This window comes from Alosa pseudoharengus, unplaced genomic scaffold, assembly GCF_046254945.1.
Source record: "Alosa pseudoharengus isolate Yale_2024_CS ecotype anadromous, Long Island Sound unplaced genomic scaffold, YU_APseudo_1.1 YU_APseudo_1.1_scf_5, whole genome shotgun sequence".
Classification (NCBI taxonomy): domain Eukaryota; kingdom Metazoa; phylum Chordata; class Actinopteri; order Clupeiformes; family Clupeidae; genus Alosa; species Alosa pseudoharengus.
Genome location: NW_027468837.1, coordinates 19,351,439 through 19,373,646, shown reverse-complemented (window position 1 = coordinate 19,373,646; position 22,208 = coordinate 19,351,439). Strand labels below are relative to the sequence as shown.

The following is a 22,208-nucleotide window of genomic DNA, read 5'->3' as shown; positions in this document are numbered from 1 at the left end:
TTGTTTTCATTGCACAGCGACAGAATTGCTTTGTATTATTTTTCATTAAGACAACATTCAGGTAGACCTTATTGTGGTAGAGGGAAGGGGTTGTTTTTATATGAACAAAAACAAGCTAAAAATAGTTAATAAAATTAAAACGTTTGTGATGTTTTAGAATAGAGTAAAGAATGATAAGACGCATTGGACCTGTTTGTGTGTGTGTGTGTGATGTGTAGGCTTTCATGGGAAAAGTAAATGATGGCGTGCGGAGACCACATGCAAATCTAAGGCTGCATTTACATTTTTGGGATGATGGTAGCGTAGTAGTTAACCTGTTAGCATTAGGAGTAGTTTGATGGCATACAATCAACATTGCAACATTGCAATGAACATAGCCTGCAATTAACATCGCATCCACCAACAAACCTAAGAATATCTTAAAAGAACAAAGAATGAAGAAAGAAATGTCATGTTATGTCATGTTATGTTGTAGTGCTGACAGACACTATAACAATAGAGGCTTTTGCTGAAGCGCCAGCGTAAGAGTCAGCCCTCGGTTAAGCCGGACGCGGTCAAGACGATCAAGCCTGGGCAAGTTCACCGACAAAGGCAACTATGTGCCGCTCCTCCATATCTGTTATCACCGGCCAAAAGGCGCAGAAATCTAGCTAACCTCTGGTCATTAAAACAGTCCTCAGCTACAAGCGCCATGGGCTTGTGGAACTGCCAATCTGCAATACACAAAGCTGATTTTATTGCTGCCTATGCCAACCACCTTTCTTTGGAACTTCTTGCCCTCACTGAGACTGGGATCTTGCATATCACTGAGACTTGATCGTCTCCTGTCTACCTTGTAAGAATGTAATAACTCCCAATAATGTAATAAAAAAAAAAAAACCCACAACTCCAAAAACATTTAATAAAACCTGATGATGTAATAATCCATTAATAATTATTACATTAATGGGAGGTTATTACATTATCAGGTTAACCTTACTTTTTCCAGAACCTAATAATGTAATATCTCCCAATATTGTAATAACTTTGGCCAACGCTGTAGTAACAGGCGACCATTTATTGGGCGACAAGTGGTGAAGCCCACAAATTCACAGGCTACTGCATGCTAGCCCAGTGCCTTATAACACACACACACACACACACACACACACACACACACACACACACACACACTTTTTGTGTGTGGGTGAAGTGGGCTTTCCAACTTTCCAACCACATGTTCTGTGGATATCAAGCAGTTGGGTGATATATCCGAACAACATTTGGAACTCCGAACTTAGTCGGCTCTTACTGTACACTACTCCCCACCTAGTATTTTGGACGGATGTCATGTAAATGAGCTCATGTCTGAACGAAGCGAAGATAATGCAGAGATTCTGTTCAAAATGTGCATGTTCATCCACGTTCCACCTGTTCGACCACACAGAGATTCAGTTTATGTGCATCGGTGTCGTTCACACATAATGTCCACATAATGTCCCCATGTAAGCATCATATCTGAATCACCCGAAGGGTCGGACATCCGTTGGACAAAGATCTGCAGGACATGTCTGAAAACAGTTTATGACTATCTAACACCACTAAAAAAACAGCAAAACACCGTTATGGGTACCATGGAAACAAAATATCCCTAGACTCCAGTTGTCTGCATGGTTATTTTATGGTACAAATAAAGGCATTAGACCATGTTTTCCTGATGGGGTATCGGAGAACAAACAGTCAACATTAGTAGTCAATATTGCGGATGTAACAGGTTTAATGTGAAAAACAAGGAAATCCTGAATCTGAAAAGCTGCACTGCAAAAATTTGAATCAGATTGTTTTACACAAAAGATCTGATCCGCCTCTCCCTTTTGCACATTTTCTAACAGAATTAAATGGTACACCAAAGCCCAGAGTGCCTCTAGCTTTAATCATGAAAAATAACAATAATAATTCATATTATTTCTTTGGATTGACTGACCTGAATACATCTAGTTGGCACACTTTGCTTCAAGAGCCATTTCATTCCGTCTTCATGTTTATACAGGTTAGAATAGTTACACATAATTTTAACTTTATATATACACTTACACATAGTTTACATTTCAGCTCAACTTACATTCAGAAAACACAAAACATGTCTACTTTCATTAATGTCAAGGCCTATATGGAAAGCATAAGGGACTGGAGTGAGGTTTTTTTTTTTTTTTTACTTAAATGTTATTTGCCAAATATAACATTTTAAGTACTTAATAAACCAAAATATATTCTCTGGATGGCTTGTTATTCACTGCTGTTCATTTTCACATGAGTGAATGTGGAGGACTGGCTTCTGTTATTCGGTTGTAATGTACCTGAGATGTTGATTGCATCATGTTCATAGTGGCATTGCACCACTGCTCTCTTAAGAGAGCCTAGACCTAATTATACCACAGCCATCTCTCTAAAGACTGTCAGTTTAACTGACTCTAGGCCCGTGCCTGTGCCTATTACGAAGTTCTCAGGAGTGCAATGTTTGCGTACCTCAAGGCTATCCGATTTATTGTGATACATTGTAAACATATTAATTTCCTTCAGCATTCCTTAGCTTACTTTATCTCCAATATAGTTTCCATTAGCTAACTTAGGAATAGCAGATTGCTTTTCAGCCCTGCTGTGTTGTTACAGCATTGGCTGGTGTCAACTTCATGTGCTAGATGCCAGGATGGCTGTATGGGCACTGCAGCTTGCTGCAGGACTTTAAGTCGGTGCCACTGCTCTAGACAGTGGAGAGCATCTGGAAAGGTTTCAATTCCAAATTTGTTGGCAAACATACTTTGCTTGTTGATGATCCAAGGGATATCCTCTATGCTGTAGATGCAGATATCCCTGATGTAGTGACCTGAAATTGAGGATTATTACAGACACAGATTAGTGTTGGTCTAGTGAAGTCTCTTGTTTTGTAAACCTTAATTTTGTGTTCCCTGCTTGAAATCAGATGGTCAAAGTCTGTAGAATATCCTTGGAAGGTGATTGTGCTTTATAGACATGGCATTTTGATCAACAATGATTATATAAATCAATCTATCAATAATAATAATAATAATAATAATAATAATAATAATAATAATAAGGGTGTTCCCATATTTATGGAGGTGAGTTTTGAACTTGAATTAATAAACAAATCTTAGTAGCAGTGAATTAATTTCATAACTTTTTAATGTAAGGTCTGCAGCAAATCCTCAAAATGTACATCCTTAAAATACCATTATGTACTTTTGTGGGAGATTACACGTTTTTTACACACTGTATTTAGAAAATAGTTGCATAATGCATTGCACACAGTTGGAGTTACTTAACCTTTTGAGGGTATCCGTGGGGTTTTAATAAGTATTAAAGGTAAACTATGCAGTATTGGCATATTCATTACTGTTTTCTCGGTTTTTGCTTATTTTTCGCTGGCTCTGTCATGACGAATGTCTGAGAAACTCCATCGCTACCTTTTTCTAGCCGTGGCCTGGCGTGTATTTGTATTTGAATGCAGTAAAGCAATTCGTTACACTCGTTATACTTCCTGACACTGAGGCCGTCGGCCCGCCGGCCCACAGTTGCAAGGGTGTTTTTTCCGCTTACAGGCGCTAGGGGGAAGCGAGACGGCCACCATTCAACCCGAAAAAAGTCATATAACCATTCCAATGACTCTGAAGCTGTTAAATTAAGGTAAATTAAGCTAAAAAACGTGCACTTTAAGCTAAAAAAAACTGCATAGTGTGCCTTTAAAAGGTAGTAAATTTTACAATTTTACAAGGTAGCCAGCCATGTACATGGGAGCACTGTATCTGCCTGGCTATGTTAGCTGCTGGCTGTAGCAACTCAAGCTAGGTAAAAGCGATTTTTCTTTTTTTAACCGACCGTACTTGGTGACCTCGAAATGGAGATCTATGTGAGAACTCACCGGATTTCTCCTTTAAATTTGGAACTATTTTTTTAAACAATAAATGGCTCATTCATTGTTTACATGCATTCAGGAGCAGGACACCGCCACTCCTAGGCTGTGTGCGCTGCTGGAAAAATCTTCAAATGATCAGTAATATCACAGGTGAATAATAACTTTGACTCGCACATTGTGAAGGCACAACACACAAAGTTATCTTAACTTAATTGCCGACATAATTTAAGTGCATTAAATAATGACATAATTTAAGTGCATTAAAACCTGGCAAATCCTGGCTTTTTACAGGCGCTCTCCTTCTGTCTGTTAACATTAGGCCTACAGGTGATTTTGAATTAGGCTATTATTACAAGCGATATCAGACAGTTGACAATGAAGTAAGTATGAGGGCAGATGTTTAAGTTAAACAAACTGCTTACACCTGACGATGTCCTGCTTTGCATTAATTTGTGAATTCATAGTAGTCAGAATAAATAACATGTAAATGAAATACAAGAAGTAGGCTACTTTTGCATCCTGATGTTTATTTAGCTTACCACACAGAGGTGGCACATTAAAATAAAAGTTCCTGGACACTTTAGTGTCTAGGCAGTTCAAAAAGTCCCTTGACTGTTTGTGCACACAGAGGGTAATTTGGGGGTGCTATAAGTAGGATTACATTAATACACAGGATTCGATGTTAAAATCCCTTGTGCCAAAAACCAAGGTAAAAACACATTCAGAAGCCCCTACTCAAATTAACTTTAAAACATGGGCGTAGATTTAGGGTGGGACGCTAAGGACTAGTCCTAATCAATATTTTAAGATGACAAAATTGTCCCCACCAATATTTTAGCGAACTTATTTGCGCTGCTGATCATTCCGACAGCCAGCGCAACAGTGAAACGTTGTCATATGATTTGCTGAAAAACAGAGGGGGAGAGGGAAGGGTTATCTGACATGCACGCTACAGTAGGCCTACACGCACGGAGAGTGTCAAAGCAGGCTACTGTACTTGTTTGCACCAGCAGTCAAGCGAGCGGGTGTGTCAACGACAACGGTAAGTTAGGGCTGTCTGCCAAATGTGCCAATACATAGCCTATCCCAAAAAAGGCCAGAGTAAAACATTGTGATATTCCCTTTGCCCTTCAGCATGTACATGTTTGCCCCTTTTTGTGGTTTGTAGATCAGCTATGCTACCCAAAAATACAAAGCTTTTTCATTGCAGTCTATGTCAAATAATTAGCCATACAAACTGGCAACTGGTGACCAGGCTTTCAAATGCTGATTTTACTGTGTAAAATAGCATTAGCTGTTAGGATATTACCCAGGATATTGTGACAGCTAACCTAGCTTCTGTAATCTTTCAACCAAAGTTAGGAGTCATGTTGAATAACTGCACGGACAGTCAGGCTATAAGTCACTATCACTGACTGTTAGGCTAATTGGGCTACCAATTTTGCAGTCGCAATAAACAATGGATCCGAGACATTTTCCTGTTCCTATATTCTGTTTATGTAGGCTAATGTATTTGTGAATGTAGCCTGCACAATGCAAAGAAATAACAGATAAACTGGTGCATTTCCATACTCATAGAAATGAACATTGCAAAACACTTATCTGTTCTATGATCTCATCCCAGAAAGATTTTCTTTGACTTGTTCGTTTTTTGAACATTTATTTTATCTAATGACATAGCAAATATGATTAATTGAATCCACATATCCTTGCACTTGCGAAACTATGTTTCAGCATTCACGTTCTTCTTAAAGTGACAGGCACTCAATTAGATGTACACACCAAATGTGATGATATAGACAAGTGTAGCCTAATAATTTAAATATCAATATGATGTAATCAAATTACTAAATATGTTTAGCTATTAGTAATCATGCAGATCATAAAATACTATAAATAATTATCAGTATACATTTAGTTTATATGAATTCCAAAATATGAAAAAGAAACCTATGACAACCATCACTTTCTATGTGTGTGTGTGTGGAGGGTCAATCAAATTCTATGATTGCCACTGATGTGAATGATCTCACAAATCACACAAACCAAATCAAATTTTAAAAAATTGCAATAGGCTAGTATCGAAATCGAGATTCTTCACTTGCTATTGGTATTGAAACAATAATGTTGGTATCGTGACAACAGGAGTTGTGGATGTGTCCCCACCAAAGCTGAGACCAAACCTACGTCCTTGCTTTAAAAAGCACGCTACCCACAAATCTGCCAACAAATAGTCACAAACACAAGACGAATGGCCCATCCAACAGCAGTATATAATATGTTGCATGTCATTGGGGTTATCAAGTGGGCACCCTCATTCACGGATGTTTCGTTAAGTTAGGCCCACGACACTTCATGAAGGCTTAACAGTGAAACCAGCATCCTGGAGACACTCCCCACCATGCTGCCACCATATTACCACATTGAAATATCCAATACCCAAAATACTCTTAACCAGCCTGGGCAGTTGGCTAGGTTGGTCCATCCCGTGGATGTGGACTGAACCATAACCATAAAAACCCTAGCCAACCACCATCAACCTAGGCACAGCCCATCACAAACACAAAACAAATAAGCCAGTTAGCTTAGCCAGTTAGCTTAGGCCCCATCACGAACACAAAAGAAATTAGCCAGTTAGCTTACGCCCCATGTTGCCACCATATTATCACAATAAACATCCAAATACCCTTAACCAACCTAGGCATGGTCTAGGTTGGTCTGTCCCGTTGATGTGGACTGAACCATAACCATAAAAACCCTAGCCAACCACCATCAACCTAGGCACAGCCCATCACAAACACAAAACAAATTAGCCAGTTAGCTTACGCCCCATGTTGCCACCATATTACCACAATAAACATCCAAATACCCTTAACCAATTGGATCAAATTGTACTGAATAGAATCAACTAGGTATGAACTGAAGTTTGAAATCAATTCATTTCTTACCCCGGTCAATATATTAAAACAACTTTGTTTCAAATTTGGCTTAGAAAGGTGTCGCCGATGAAACTCAAAATGATGTTGATGTTTTCAAATTGTTGAGAATGTATTGAATATCACCTCAGGATTTCTGTATACCCTGCTCTTGTACAAACCCCTACCCTCATTTGTACAAAGACATTTTCTTTTTTAAGTCATTGATCTGAGAGTTAGTATTTGGTCTGATTGATTCAGTAGCTCAAATACTACTTTCAGTGGTTCAAAAGACTCATCTACTTATTAACTGTCCTTAATTAGCATCAGGATTAAGATTTTGTTCTGTGACTTTCAGGGGAGTGTAGTTGTTTTTTTACCGCAAGCCCTTTTATCTTTTTGATAAGGCATGTAAGTAACAAATGTAAGATAAGTGTACTTGGTAGCTGGTATGTTGACAGAAAAATACATAGGCTTACCCACCTAGAGATTTATTTCAAGGTAGGCGTTACTAATCAGGAACATGTTGGTTGCTGGAGATCTCTTGATATCATTTCTTTTAAGTATAACATGGCCATTTGGAAAATGTGTCAGTGTGGGTATAACACCTAAATTATTATTTAAAAGTGTGCAATTGTACTGTATATCAGTTTCTATTAGAGTGGTTACATACAATGAAATATAAACCCAAGTGAACATTTTAAAACATCAACTTTTTATGGAGTTGACCATATGAATAGACCTCAACAGTCCCGCCCCTCCTCCTAGAGATCTTAGTTTCCGAAAGTATGTTTCCCATTCATTTCTCTAATCGACGTCTGGAAAAATCCATATATAAAAAGTTTTAGACCATGCCTTAGGCCAGGGGTGGGCAACTAATTTCCCCAAGGGGCCACATGACAAACTGGGACTGTTGAGGAGGGCCGGACCCAAAATACCGAACTCAAGTCTGAACTCAATTCTGTTCAATTCTATTCTGTTCTTATAACATTAAGTAAATCATATGGTTTTGTTTACTAGTCGTAAGAACAGATGAAAATGTGAGGGAGACAAAGGAAAAACAGCAATATTTAATCTATGACCATTATTTAATCCTCATTATCGAAAATTATTTTTTGACATTGACATTTTTTTTCAGTTTTCAAAGACTGATATAAAAAAGTACTACAATATCTATATAATTAGGCTAGGTCATGAAAATGTGAAGGAGTCAGTACAACCGATAGGCCTGTGCCACCATTTCACACTCAGCAATATTTCATCATTAAATCATTACCATCATTAAATTAACTCTATGCAGAATTAGACTACGAAAATGTGGAGCAGACAATAGTAGGCTGTCATTAGTTAATCAACATGCACAAAGAAAACTATTTTAAAAATGTAGGCTATGGTTTTGCTTTAACTTTATGCACATAACTGTGATTGGTCAACTCGCTCTGTGTGTTGAGCCGGCTGCTTCAAGCAACCTGTGGGTAGTAGCATCATACTAGTTCGCTAACATAAGCTTTGCAAATAAACTCAGACATATTTTGGTTACAATTACGGGGTTATCCGATTGTAAACTGTCTATCTGCCAGTAACTTTTTGAAATGAACACTTCGTATCGCCAACGAGCACCAGTAGGAGTTCGTTCTAACAACCTTTGCGGTGGTGAGCGACGCAAACATAAGAGACACAAAACTTTGAAAGGTTTACGCCGACGTAAAGGCAACTGCATTGTGTCGACGCAGAAGCATAAATTCACCAGCACATCAGTGAGGGTGTTTACGTCGTATGCATCCACGCACAAATGTATGGGCGTACAAATAGCTGTCGCTTTCAAAATAAAAACAACGATATTGATTTGCATGCATTATCTCTATGCTAGGCTCTTGACTATTGTTCTTTCATGGACCTTACGCGGGCCGGTCATGGAAAGCCCACGGGCGGAATGTGGCCCGCGGGCCGTATGTTGCCCATGTATGCCTTAGGCTAACCAGCTACGACGTGACTCATAATCATACATATCATTTTGAATAAAAAAAAAAACTAACAAAATAAAAAAGGCACAAGGTACAAGTCTGTGTACATATTTTAAATTCTGAGTGAAGGAACTACTATCCCATGAGCATTTTCAAACTTACACATTTCGAACATTTGCAGCCTAATGATAGTTTAACATGCCTATATTTTAATGTTAACAAGAAGATGACTAACTTCCTACCGTTTCCATTGAGTAAATTCAACTTTCAAGAAGAGAAAACCGTTTTTATCGGACAGCAACAGATCGGTTCTGACAGCCTCGGTATCCATCTGGATTCCAGCAAGTAACGAGACGACAGGCGTGGAAACAGTGGCATTAAACATTAAACAACGGCGATCTCTACCAATCAAAGGCTCTGCTTTTACCAGCTTTTACACATTAGGATGTTGGGTAGTGTAGTACTTTTCTGTTAAATTGCAAATAAAACATTTCTTCTCAGAACAAGGTTGATGCCCCATTCCGGAATCGGCTGTGGGCAGGACTGTTATGGTCTAATGTTACCTTTACAGCCATTGTGTGTAGTTCCTTCTTGATCTTTCCACTTTATGGCACGAATATCCCCTTCCCAGCCTCCATTTAGATGACTTCCTGGTGCATCTGTGGTCAGAGGAATGCATAATTCAATTTGTTTCCCGTCCACTCAAGAATTATGAATTATGGAGTAAAATGACCACCACACAACAGATAGATGTGTGTGCATACAATTTTGTGAATCTCTGTACTGACTGCAGGATCAATGTTTGTGTTAAACATTTCATCATTTCAATAGGATATTTACTGAGGACTTTCCATGAGGACTTTTACTTTCCATCATGAGATTTGCAATTGTATTGGGGTGTGTATCAGTGTGCCCATTGGAAATGGCACAAGCACAACTTCACAGAGCTTGTGTGTACCAGGGCTTTCTTTTTTACATCTCTTCCTGGGATGGATGAGAATTGATTACTCCCAATTGATTTTAGGCCATCTATATCTATAAAAGCAAGAAGTGTCTGTGTGTGTGTCTGTGTGTCCTAATGTCTGTGGCACGCATATCTCGCTGACTGTTTGTCAGACTGATTTCACTTGGCAGGTGTCTTGCTACGGGCATGAGTAAGTGCAGTGACAAATTTGACGTTGTTTGAATAAGAAATGCAAAAGATAAATATATCGGTAAAAGAAGCACACATTGGCTTTCGCAGCTAGCCACCCCCTCCCACACAGCACTGTACTGTAAGCTATCAGTGAGGATAGAAGCAGGGCTTTGGCAGAACTGGATCAGTGTAGGTTACACAGTGTAGGATGTGTTAACATGTCTGACCTCAACAATAAAGACCCCCTGTATGCGGTTTGCTTGCATAAAATGACTCCGCGGATTTTGCAACAAAGTTAAGCGAGTGCAAGATGTGTTCACATGTCTGACCTCAACATTAAAGACCTCCTGTATGCGGTTTGCTTGCATAAAATGACTCCGCGGATTTTGCAACAACATGCCAAAACACACAGGTATGCAATGGCTCTTCAAAATGATGTAAAAAATGATGTGCAATAAACGGACACTTCGAATAGCCCAGACTACTTTGGACTGTCTTTTGACTTTAAATAAGCAATCGACAATTCCAACTGCAAGGTCCTAAATTGAAACGAGCGATAATGGTCCCGCATTAAAGAACGTCTCAGAATGCCACACATGCCAAGCATGCCAAGCATAACCAGCAACAAGCAACGAGTGGCAGACAGAGTGTGATGTCACTTATAGGCCACTAGAGACTGTTTTTGAGTCACGCCGTTGCAAATTTCATATGATGATGCATCATTCCACAAAATGGTTTGTTTTCTCTATCATCAAGTTATTCAATAGGCTAAGCATATAGCCTTGACTCAAAACAGCTGTTAGGATTATGTCATTTTGATTTGTGGGTCCAGGTGCCTGTGGGGACCCGGGTGCGATTCTGACCCACAATAATTTCCCCATCCCACCCCATTCTTTTCTCCCACTTCCTGTCGCTGTGGTCTGTCTTGTCTATCTGCTTAGGGCTAACTTATTTTCACTCACCTTTAATGTGATTCAGTGTTACCCAGTAGTGCTCATCTGGGCTAAACGTATCCTTAGACCACTCCAAAAAGTCTTTTGCTACTGGACTCTCCAGAACAAACTGTACAAATGCACGGGTCAGGGAGTAGTAGGCTGTTCCAAAGTATATTTGGAGGTTGTGTGGCGGGAGGCTCTTCTTGTGGCCCCTCTTGTGCTGTACTACATAGGAGTCGTCCGCTTCCACATACTGAAACTCTGTGCGATAGCGCTTATCCTTTGGCTGCTTGATCCCAGGTGTCATGTTCCGATCTCGCCACTCTTTGCTCTGCATGTATCGCACCAGCTCCAGGTTGCTCTGAATGGGAAAGTCCTGCCCACAGAGGTTGATGACTTTCCTCCAGCGGACAGAGGACTTTACCAGGTCACTCATGCAGTTGATGTCGGCCTGCAGCCGGGAGAAACCGGCATAAGTCACCCTCTCGCTCACTGTGGCTAAGAAAACATTGTCAAAACACCCAGCCAGGAGCTGGACGCTTTTCTTATAGTCCTCAGGCGCCTTCCTGTCCACGTGAATGCAATAGACGTTATGCGGGGCATAGATGGCTCTCAGGAGCCTCACAAATGTCTCGAGCTCTTTATGGATTGTGATGATAAAGGCCAAAGGGTACTCTTCTTCCTCTTTGCTCAAAGTCCTGGTGATGAAATGAAAATCTGACCACATCTGAGTACAGTTCAGCACCGGGGCCATGAAGTAACCCTCCAGATGGCACTCAGTGCTTTGCCATCTCGTCCCATTCCTGCTGTGGCCCAGGGCTGGACAGTGCTGAGGGAAAGGCCTGCATGTGAGGATGCGACTCTTTGCTTGTGGTGTGTCAAAAACTGTGGTTTTCAAGTATATGATTGAGCAGATAAAAATGCAAATTCCAAGGCAAAAGAGGAAGCTGCATTTGGCATCCTCCAGCTGGGGCATGCTATCACAGCAGTAGCCAGAACAAGATCCCACCTGCTGTAATGTAAACAGTAGGTTTGATTACATATAATGTATGACCATACAGAATATCTACATGCTATTATTCTGTCTATCTACAGATCTCTATCTCTCTATCTCTGTATCTGTCTTTCCATCTCTCTATGAAAATTCATACAATAGTCTTTACCAATGCTTAATCTATGCAATAGCAAATGCTAGTTTAGGTAAATCAGGGCTCTAGTCTGCGACCAAATATGTGTCCAGTGCGACCGAAAGTTTTTATTGGTCGCACGGGTTGTGCCTAAAACTTTACCATTTCAAGTAGGCCTTCTTAAAGTCCTCTGAACTGATTCACACAGCCTATCCTTGCCCCACTCTCTCTCATTCTCTCAAACAACAGAACCACCCCTTGTCTGGAAGAGGCGCAAAGACACAAAAGGCACAAAAGTCTGGGCCAGAGGATAAAACAGAAACTTAAAAAGCACATAGAAAAATTGACCAGTGATTTAGATATCCTACTTGTATGCATTACTTTGTATACATCTCCAGGCTTCAACCAGTGCTGCTGAAGTAGCAAGAGAAAGTCAAGAAGAGGTAACTGTAGAGAAGAGTAGAGGAGGAGGACAGTAGCAAACATGGTGATGTGGGAAAGCCAGCTTAGTGCAAGTAACAGCTTTCTGTTTTTCCGTCAGCAAGCACAGAGGCACTGAATTGAATCCAGAGTAGCTGGATATGCCACACATAACATGTATTTTACAGCTCGGATGCAACGTGACAGTTAATTTAAACTTCACAACGTATTCGGCAAATTAATATACAAGTTTGATACGGCCAAACAAATGGATCTACTTCAAGTGTTCAAATAACATAATGTTAATGATCGTTCTAAATTACGTAGGACAATGGGAAATTCAAACCAAGCAGTGGAATAACATGTAATAGTAGCCTAATGTGAGCACAGTGATCTATGAAATTATTTCTCTTTTTGTTTTTTTCCCTCTACATTAGTAGTGTTTCTTTTGTTTTGTTATAAACCCCCCAGAGTCCTACAAACACACCTGTTCTGCAAAGACCCATCCCCACCCTGACCTATTATTGCCGTGCTGAGAAAATGTTGTGGGTGCAACTACATTATGTGCCGTTGCATCTAAATGAAGTTAGGCGCACCAATGCAACCAATTTAAATGTTAGTCTGGAGTCCTGTAAATTAAATCTGTTCCTTCATGGCCATTTGTCCTAAGCATTTCACTGCACATTACTCTGTGTATGGTTGTGTATGTGACATAAGATTTTAGCTTTCATTTTGAGTAAAAAAAGAAAACCAAAAACTGACTGCTTTTAGCTACACTCTTCTCATAATTTAACTGACAGGGTTTCGGTTCACCTCCACCACCAGGTCACCACATGAGTGAATCAGAAGGTAGCATTTTGTTTTACTTTCCATACTGCTGTAGGCGTGCTAGCTATTGAACTGGAAATACAGGGGTATTTCACCTACGCTATGCAGTCTTGTGCAGTGGCACAGTGCAATGGCACCCCTTGAGATATAGAGCCATTGTATTGCCTACATCACCAGTCTTAAAAACGAGTGTGGAACACTCCAGAAACAAAGAAGCCCATGTGGTCTGCTGACCTTCAGTTGTTATCTAATCGCCTCCCTGGGTACGCTATTCACCTGAGCCCAGTAGAATGTGTCTCATTGGCTGATCGTACATCTGAGATTTGTACTTATCATGGAAATGTGTGGCTTTTTAATGAAATCTCCAGGGTTTGGGCAAGGTAGGCAACCTTGAGTGACAAACAAACACATGTTGATGCCAGTGCATGGAATAAAAGCTAAGTTGGCCAAAGAAATGTTTATGTAAAAATTGTGTTATTTTATATATTTACAATATTGCCCCTATTGGCATCTATGTGAAGTAACAACTTTTTCTACAGTATCTCAAATTTACTTTTCTAATCTGTCACTCCTCAGTACATACCTCTGTATCTGCATCAGGCAAAATTTGATTACTACAATTCTTACTTTATTGTAAAATATATTGCAATAGAAAGATCAATCAAAATTGATGGTTTAAAAATGCAGATATTTTTGAAAGTCACGAATTATCAAAGTTACAATTCTTACCTCTAACATTATGAAAGCATTAAAACCCTTAGCAGTAGCCACAGCCTGTGAGCTGAACATGGTAAAAGAGAATAAATGCATAATCTAACTCACGTAATCAGTGAAGAGAAGTAGCCGGTGCACCTGTGGATCCCCAGCTAGTCTATCAGACAGCTGCAGCCAAAGGGCTCGCTCTATGAATGAGCTGTTTAAAGATGAAGTTCACCTGAACTGAGCTCTCTACACTGGCAAGCAGTGTGGAGTGTTTAATAATAATCATCATTGAACAAAAGAAAAAATCAAATTTCGCTCATATGCCCAGCCCCCTGCTGCATAGACGTATGTATCTATCCCGCCTTTGTATTCCACTCACTCGCGTCACCATCAGTGTTTTTGCCAAGAGCGTGCTACTGTACCTTAAGAGCCTCCGCATGTGGACATTTTGTGATGAACGAGGTTAAACATTAGTGAGGTTCTAGGTCCAGGCCTGGAGCTTTGCAGCGGTGATTGGTGCTGTGGTTTCTCTCTCTCTCTCTCTCTCTCTCTCTCTCTCTCTCTCTCTCTCTCTCTCTCTCTCTTTCTCTTTCTCTCTTTCTTTCTCTCTCTTACACACACAGCGAAGAATCAGGTGGCTAACTCCTGGCTCTGTGTTTCCACCACCAGAGCGTCTAATGCACGAGGCCACTGTAGTTGTCGCTGTCACGGTCGCTGCCAGCGCTGCTGCTGCTGCTGCTGCTGCTGCTGCTGTTGTTGTTCCTGCCACCGTCACATTAGCTGTCTGTCTGTGCGGGGTGTTTGTGGCTGCTGTCCTCCTCTGCCACCCCCCTCTGCTGAGGAGCTGCTCTGCTTCCATTCCCCATGAGGGGACATGACGGGGAGAGGGCCAATCCAGCATAGCAACCAGCCAAGTCTCCTCCCCTTCTTTCACCCACACACACACACGCGCACACACATACACACGCGCGCACACACACACACACACACACACACAAGCACACATTACAGTTTATCTTTCTGGCTGTTTTTCACTTCCTCTCGCTCCTTCACCCTTTCCACTGCTCTCTTGACTCCTCTGTATATATGTATCCAACCAGCTTTTCTCCATCATGAACTTGTTTGACTCTGCCTGCCCAGTTGGATTGAACTGAATCTTGTCTGTGTTGGAAGCCTCAGCTCCCAGCTCTCAGTGAGTGAGCGGACTGGTGCGTGTGTGCCTGTGTTTGCTGCCTGAGCAGCTCCGGAGATTAGCCCTCTTGTCAACACAGATAGAGGTCACATTCAGCTTGCCGTGGTATACAATAGGTCCCCTGGTGGTGAATTAGTTTAGCAGCTTTTGTCTTTGTGTTCATCTGTGCATGTCAGAGAGAGTGAGAGAGAAACTGAGTATGAATATGCAGTCAAGTCATATTTATTTGCATAGCACATTAAAAAAAAGGGAAAAACTGAGTTCCAAAATTATTTACAGGATGAAAAAAACATGTTTCTACATTGCAAATATAGGCTAGAATATAAAGTAATGAATGTGTGTTGTATGTTAACAGCTGGTAATGAGTATGCTGAGTACAACAACATTTTTAAATAATACTTGATCAATATCAAAATTTACTTCTCACATGATCACATTGATATAGCACCTTTTTATACCATGAGTAGGCATAATGTCATGAGGCATAATGCTTGCTATTTGTTTCGTCAAGCTATTTTTCAGTTATACACAGGAAAGATCCTTACTATTGATTGGGACATTCTGCACTGGCCGAATCAAGCCAGCAACCAAGCCAAATTAATACTTATCAACTATAACACACCACAGGGTGTACCCGGGAGCTGCAAAGCCACTCCCTCACAGTACAGCATGAGATGTTGGCAGCCAATTGCTAACCTAGGTTTATCTTTCAGCTGGATACCACCAATTCATGGGTTTCATCAGGCCCCTTTCCACAGGTGTATTACAGTTTTTTTCAGTCGCTAACAAGCATTTGTCTAACCAGTTGTCACATTTTCAAAACTCTAAACACGATTAGTACAGCATCAGTCTTTTGTGGCCATACCATTCACACATTTCATGTCGTTTTTACACAATATGCAGTCAGTGAACACATTTCCACAATGCTTACATTTTCTTAATAGACAAGCTATTATCTCCCAACAAAACTATGGATTGCTTTTGTAGTATTTATGAATGTTAACACACAACATCCCACAATAGCAAACACAATATTCCAAACCTTAGATACAGTATAAAAACCTCTGTTTCTGCTCTGCTTCTGTTACCAAATGGTTTTATCCCAGGTGCATCGCCTTGGATAATATCAGATGCGATGTTGATGAAAACATGGCCTAACTCTGAAGATCGCAGAGATTAGATACAGTACAGTAATGTTGTGCTTTTTTTAGTTCCCCCCTTTTTTATCTGGGCAATACTGTAAAATAGCAAAACTGTAATAGCAATACTCTTAAACTTACAGTATTTCTACTGTACCTCCTGTAGTAAACAGTAAAGGGAAAAAAACTGATTTGCTTTTTAATGGAATGCTTTTGAATGTGGAAATTTAGTGTAAAAATGGTGGATTGCATGTTTTGCATGCAAATACCTGTAAAACTGAAACATAAACGTCTATGCAGTTTTTGTAATGTCAACAATAGCCAGTATTTTGAAACCTTGTGTACTTTGATTGACTGCATCTTGTGAAGTGAAAACAAGTGTTATTCTTTGACAGAATAATTTCATTTTGAGTCAGAATTCCAGTGTTTTTGTGAAGTTAGTGTGGGCAGAGAAAGATGTGTTCTGTTTTAAAATGAAGAGTTATTATATATTTAACAAAATGTGTTTTTAAGAAGAAAATTATCCATTTGTCCAATTGTGTTTTGTAGGTGTGAGTCTGTGTTAAGAGTTTAGAAAAAGTATCTGAAGTATGGATAAGCACTTGTTAGCGATTGAAAAAAATTGTAATTAAGCACCATGCAATCTGCATTAGGGCTGGGAGCAGAGGCAGCGACTGTTCCATTGAAGTCTATGGCCATAGCTCAGAATTTCACCACATATGCTAAGATCTTGGTTCTATAGAGTTTTCATGATCCTCAAACCCTTCTGACCGTTTCAGGTACATTTTTAGCATTTTTGAGCATTCCAGTCTGGTCAACTTTATATCAGATGTACGCCTGTTATTTATTCTACTGCTGTTGGCCGGTTACTACGTACGCATCAACGTACGTGTCAACGACAGCGACACTTCTCTTTATTGAACTCGATCCACATTTTGCGCCCAAAGACATGAACTACGATGAACTATCTTGCTCCGCCATGTATAATCTTTGTATATATTTAAACTAAGTAGTTGAAGTGTTCAAGTAGGCGGTTTGAGACACAGCCATGGACCAGAAAGCAGTTTGACTGCATAGCTCTTGACGTCTTCCAGTTGTTGCCAATTGCCAACGATTGCTCATGATTAGATCGAATTTTGGATGTTGACGTTGAAGGCAACATGAAGGATGCATCTACATTGCCTTCAAAGTCCATCAAAATAAAGGTATCTTAGAAGGCAAAAGATATACCAATATTTGATTCGGACATGCCTCGATGCCTTGCTGCCACCGAACACTATCTTAAAAGGCAGTAATTTTTTGGTTTCCGTTTTCCGCCTATATCCAGCTAATTTGGGTCAAATTTAACAAATACAGTTCTGATATTGTATTGGTAAGTCCCCATTCAACTTGCCTTTTGCTTCCTGCAGTGTGGAGACCCATTCCAAGAGGGAGATCTCGTTGTTCTCAATGGAACCAACGAAGAGGTGGAGAAACTGAAGCTGCGAATGGAGGAAAAGAGAGCCAAGGCCAAAGCAGCAAAGGTATTCACCTTCAAGTTTTTCTTTCACATTCTTACTTTACCTGAAATGATTATTGGAATGAAGAGAACAAGGGTATTTTTTTATTGTTTTGTAGCATGTTTACTTGTATGTATGCACATCATTCTGAATATAACAGAAATAGTTTGTTCTCCCTTTTTTGTAGTCTGTCTGCATTGTGTTATGGGTCAGTCCGTGTCAAAACAAATTTGACAAGGTTGTTGCTGCATTGTGTCAGAGCTTGTTTAAATCTTGTCTATATCATGAATGGGTCCCAAAACCAAAGCCTGTGAAAACTGTTCTGTTTAAATCATGCATATTTTGTTTTAAGACCTTGATATTATTTTAGTTTTACAACTTGAAAAACAAATTATCTTGGAAGCCATGTTTTGGCATTGATATATTGAAATGTATTATTCATAGCCAGCCCAAACTTTTAAGTTCTAGACAAACATTTTCTCAGTACGACTGAATCACGAAAAGTTTGCTCGACATGCTCATCATTTTCTATGAGGCCATAGATTTGGGGCGTAAAGTGGAAAAAGTGTAACATTAACAGTAAGGTCTCCACAAATAAGGTCTCCACAAAAATGTAAGGCTAAAACATTTTTCAGTCATTTTCAGAGGACTACAATAGGTAGGTGGGGTAGCTAGTAGGAACATAGTAGGATCACCTTTGTTGAAGTATTTCATTAGGCAGTGTTGTACCATAGATAAATATTATAAATAAGTATAATAGTGTAATTAGCAATGTTATGATGACCATATTATTTCTCATTGTCTTTATTAGAATTAAACCAGAAGATGGAGGGAATATAAAAAACAAACAAAGAAATTGCATGTCTGGTTCAGGTTGTAGTCTTCCAATCGATTGGTTGTTTTTGCAGTGTTATAATGACCGATCTCACAAGGGGAAGGCTGAAGTCAGTTGGTACTGATACTGGGTCTGGCTCTGACACATTGGTATCAGAAGTGGAAAGGAGATGACTACACTGACAGATCGAAGATCTCATTGAAAATCTACAGCTGGAAGAGTTCATTGCTCACCTAAAGTGGAAAATGCGTGGCCAAAGATACCCTCAGTATCACTCTTGTTGCAATCCATTCCAAATATAGGGCCTTAAATAAAATCAATGGCCATGTTTGTCTTTCAATCCTACACAGTTTGGTCAGGCTAGGAATATTACTTTTTAAGATGCCAGTGCCCAAACATAGATTCCAAGATATGGCATTTTTGACTGTAATTACTAAATAGAAATCAATGGAAGCAACATTAGAATTGAACAAAAATATTTTTCATGTGTTAGTTTTGGGACCGAAACATTATGTAGACAAACTTTGAACAAAATCTGAGACTCTGTGTCTGATTTGACAAGAATTGAGTCAGCCAGCCTGGGACTCAATTTTTGTCATTGCGACACCAATTTGACTTGCCTTATGCAAATTTTTCTTTTTTCTTTTTCACCCTGAACACGGGCAAAATGCACCATTGAGATCAATATTTTATATAGAGTTACCACAGAGTTTGGGGGCAGCCGTGGCCCACTGGTTAGCACTCTGGACTTGTAACCGGAGGGTTGCCGGTTCGAGCCCCGACCAGTGGGCCGCAGCTGAAGTGCCCTTGAGCAATGCACCTAATCCCTCACTGCTCCCCGAGCGCCGCCGTTGAAGCAGGCAGCTCACTGCGCCGGGATTAGTGTGTGCTTCACCTCACTGTGTGCTGTTTGTGTTTCACTAATTCACCGATTGGGTTAAATGCAGAGACCAAATTTCCCTCACGGGATCAAAAAAGGATATATACTTATACTTACTTACTTATACACAGCGCCACCTTTGGTTGTATAGAGTAACCTGTGGTATACAAAACATGGATCTCAACATATTTACTTTTTGATTCATGTAGATTATTTTAACCTTAAACTGACATAAAAGTCATGTTTATATGTCCATGATGACCCCTCTGCAACCTCTTACTGTCATACGAATCATGCACAAACATCTGACATGGGTTCTCTAGGCCTATATTCTGTACATTTTATATTGGACTGCTAAAGACTAACCATGTTGTGTTCTGTGTTTTTGTTTACTGTTCAGAAATCCAAAAAGAGTAAAGTGTCTGAAATGGTTTCCAAGTCAGAAGATTCTGAAGGTAACTTTACAACTTTACACTTGTTTCATTTGTCCTGCATTTGTGTTGTATTATTTTTTTTTCATATATCATACATATACAGTAGGTGTACATGCAGTGCCTTCAAGAATTATTGGCACCCCTGGTAACTAGAAATAGGTATAAAAATAGGTATATATATGAACAGTTTCGTTCCAAAACGCTATATCCACCATTTTAATGAATTTTCATAAATCATTTTATTTACATTTTGTATTCAAAGTCATTTCAGTAGAACTGTAATTCAGTAGAATTGTGTATTGTAATTTATATTTAAAACAGCAACCAACCAAACTATATATATATATATATATATATATATATATATATATATATATATATATATATATATACATATATATATATATACACACACACACACATAAAAATCTCTCTTCATTTTCGTCTACAAAATGAGAAGACAGAATATCTAGCTGTTAAGTTTTCAAAATATTCCGAATGAGTTCATACGCAACAGCTTTCCTGTAGGCTAGTCTACGTGCTGTTGCTGCAACCCTGTGGCTGCAACACGAAACTACATGGAACAAGAAAACGAGATTTCTGCCAGAGTTAGCAAGCTAACTACTTAAGCTTTATGCCACAATGCTACATACCCAGAAGTTGAAGCTTCTCTCATACAAATTAACATCCCCCAGAATGTCCATATGAAAATGTTCATCATGTAATGTCAACTATTTAACTAGTTAGACTGATGATGCAAAGTTTGCTAGCAAGTAAGCTAATATGGAAAGTTCGCTAGCAAGTTAGCTATGGCTAAGATGGAGAGTCTGTTTGGGGAATGTGTTTTGTTTGGGCGCATATCGCCATGTAGCGTGTTACAACACACTCAGCAATAAGACTCCTACAGCAAAGATGGCAACATTTCCGGAAAGGTACTGGCTTGATGAAATTCATTCTGGACTCTCTATTCGACCACATAAAGACCTCGGGATACTTCGGTTTGGCTTTAGGGACCCTTTACTCACTACCACGTAAGTGTTATGTTGTTTGGAACTGTAGAAGAGGTATAAAAAAAGCGTTTTGTAGCGGCGAAATTGAAATGCCCTGCTCACTTCCAGGCTACGAGTTGTGACTGAAAACGGTACAATCGAACTTTCTCAAAACACATCCGAATGACATGATTTTGATGTCAACTCAACGTATGTACCCCCAATCATCCGTAAATCGATCTAAAGTGCATTTTACTCCGGATAATTCCTTTAATATGACAAAGACTAAAAAGGACATTTCGTCACAAGACTAAGACTAAGACTAAATTAAAAATAGGTGACAAAATTAACACTAGCACCAACAAGGAGCACCCAAGAGCAACAGGGACAAGGAAAAACTCCCTTACTAAGGAAGAAACCTTGGGCAGATCCACGGCTCAAGGGGCTAACCCAACTGCCAGGGGTCTTGGTGTGTGTGTTGGGGGGATGAAAAGGGAGATGGGATAGTGTGCTGTGTATGTGGGGAGAGGGCAGTGTGCAATATGTGTGTTGGAGAAGCTTCCTCATGAGACAATGTGCTGTGTATTGGGGGGGGGGGCAGTGTGCTGTAAGTATGTTGGGGATGTGTGTTGGAGAAGTTTCCTGATGAAATAATGTGCTGTGTATGTAGGGGAGGGGGGGGGGGGGCAGTGTACTGCAAGTATGGTGAAGGGACTTACTATTGCAAGCAGAGTACTGTATGTATGATGTATGTGAGTGATGACAGTGCAGATGTGTGTGTGGGCGGGAGGGGAGTGGAGCAGTGACTGTGTGTGTGTGTGTGTGTGGGTAGGTGGGGGCAGTGTGCTGTAAGTATGTAGAGGATGTGTGTTGGAGAAGATCCTGAAGACAATGTGCTGTGTATGTAGGGAGGGGGGGGGGGGGGGGCAGTGTGCAGCAAGTATGTAGAGGAGGCTTACTGTAGCAAGCAGTGTGCTGTATGTATGTGAGGTGATGACAGTGATGATGTAAGTGTGTGTGTGTGTGTGTGCGTGTGTGTGTGCGCGTCATGTCATGTAGGTCTGTGTGTGTGGGGGGGTCATGAGTGCTGAGGAGTGAATGAGTGCAAAGTCAGTATAGTGTGAGTTCAGAGTTGGGAAATGTTTGAGAGTGCTGAGGAGTGAATGTGTGCAAAGTCAGTATAGTGTGAGTTCAGAGTTCGGATGGCCTTGGGATAAAAACTTCTCCTGAGTCTCTCAGTTCTGGCTTTGTGACTACATAGGCGTCTTCTTGATTTCAGCGGTAGGAATAATCCATTGTTAGGA

General features: G+C 40.1%; 2 protein-coding genes across 2 annotated transcripts in view; one reads left to right on the top strand and one right to left on the bottom strand.

Annotated features, from left to right (window-relative positions):
- rtf2 (replication termination factor 2) overlaps positions 1–22,208 on the top strand; it is a 31,122-nt gene that overhangs the window by 4,970 nt on the left and 3,944 nt on the right. The window contains exons 6-7 of the mRNA XM_076269269.1: positions 17,677–17,790; positions 19,882–19,936. Of these exons, the coding sequence (XP_076125384.1) occupies positions 17,677–17,790; positions 19,882–19,936 (169 nt within the window). The remainder of the gene's footprint in view (positions 1–17,676; positions 17,791–19,881; positions 19,937–22,208) is intronic.
- Positions 2,601–14,446, bottom strand: gcnt7 (glucosaminyl (N-acetyl) transferase family member 7). Its single transcript, XM_076268583.1, has 4 exons — positions 14,359–14,446; positions 10,887–11,871; positions 9,353–9,448; positions 2,601–2,863 (listed from the first exon to the last, which is right to left on the bottom strand). Exons 2-4 carry the CDS (start codon positions 11,833–11,835, stop codon positions 2,601–2,603), a joined length of 1,308 nt encoding a protein of 435 aa, XP_076124698.1. The 5' UTR covers positions 11,836–11,871; positions 14,359–14,446.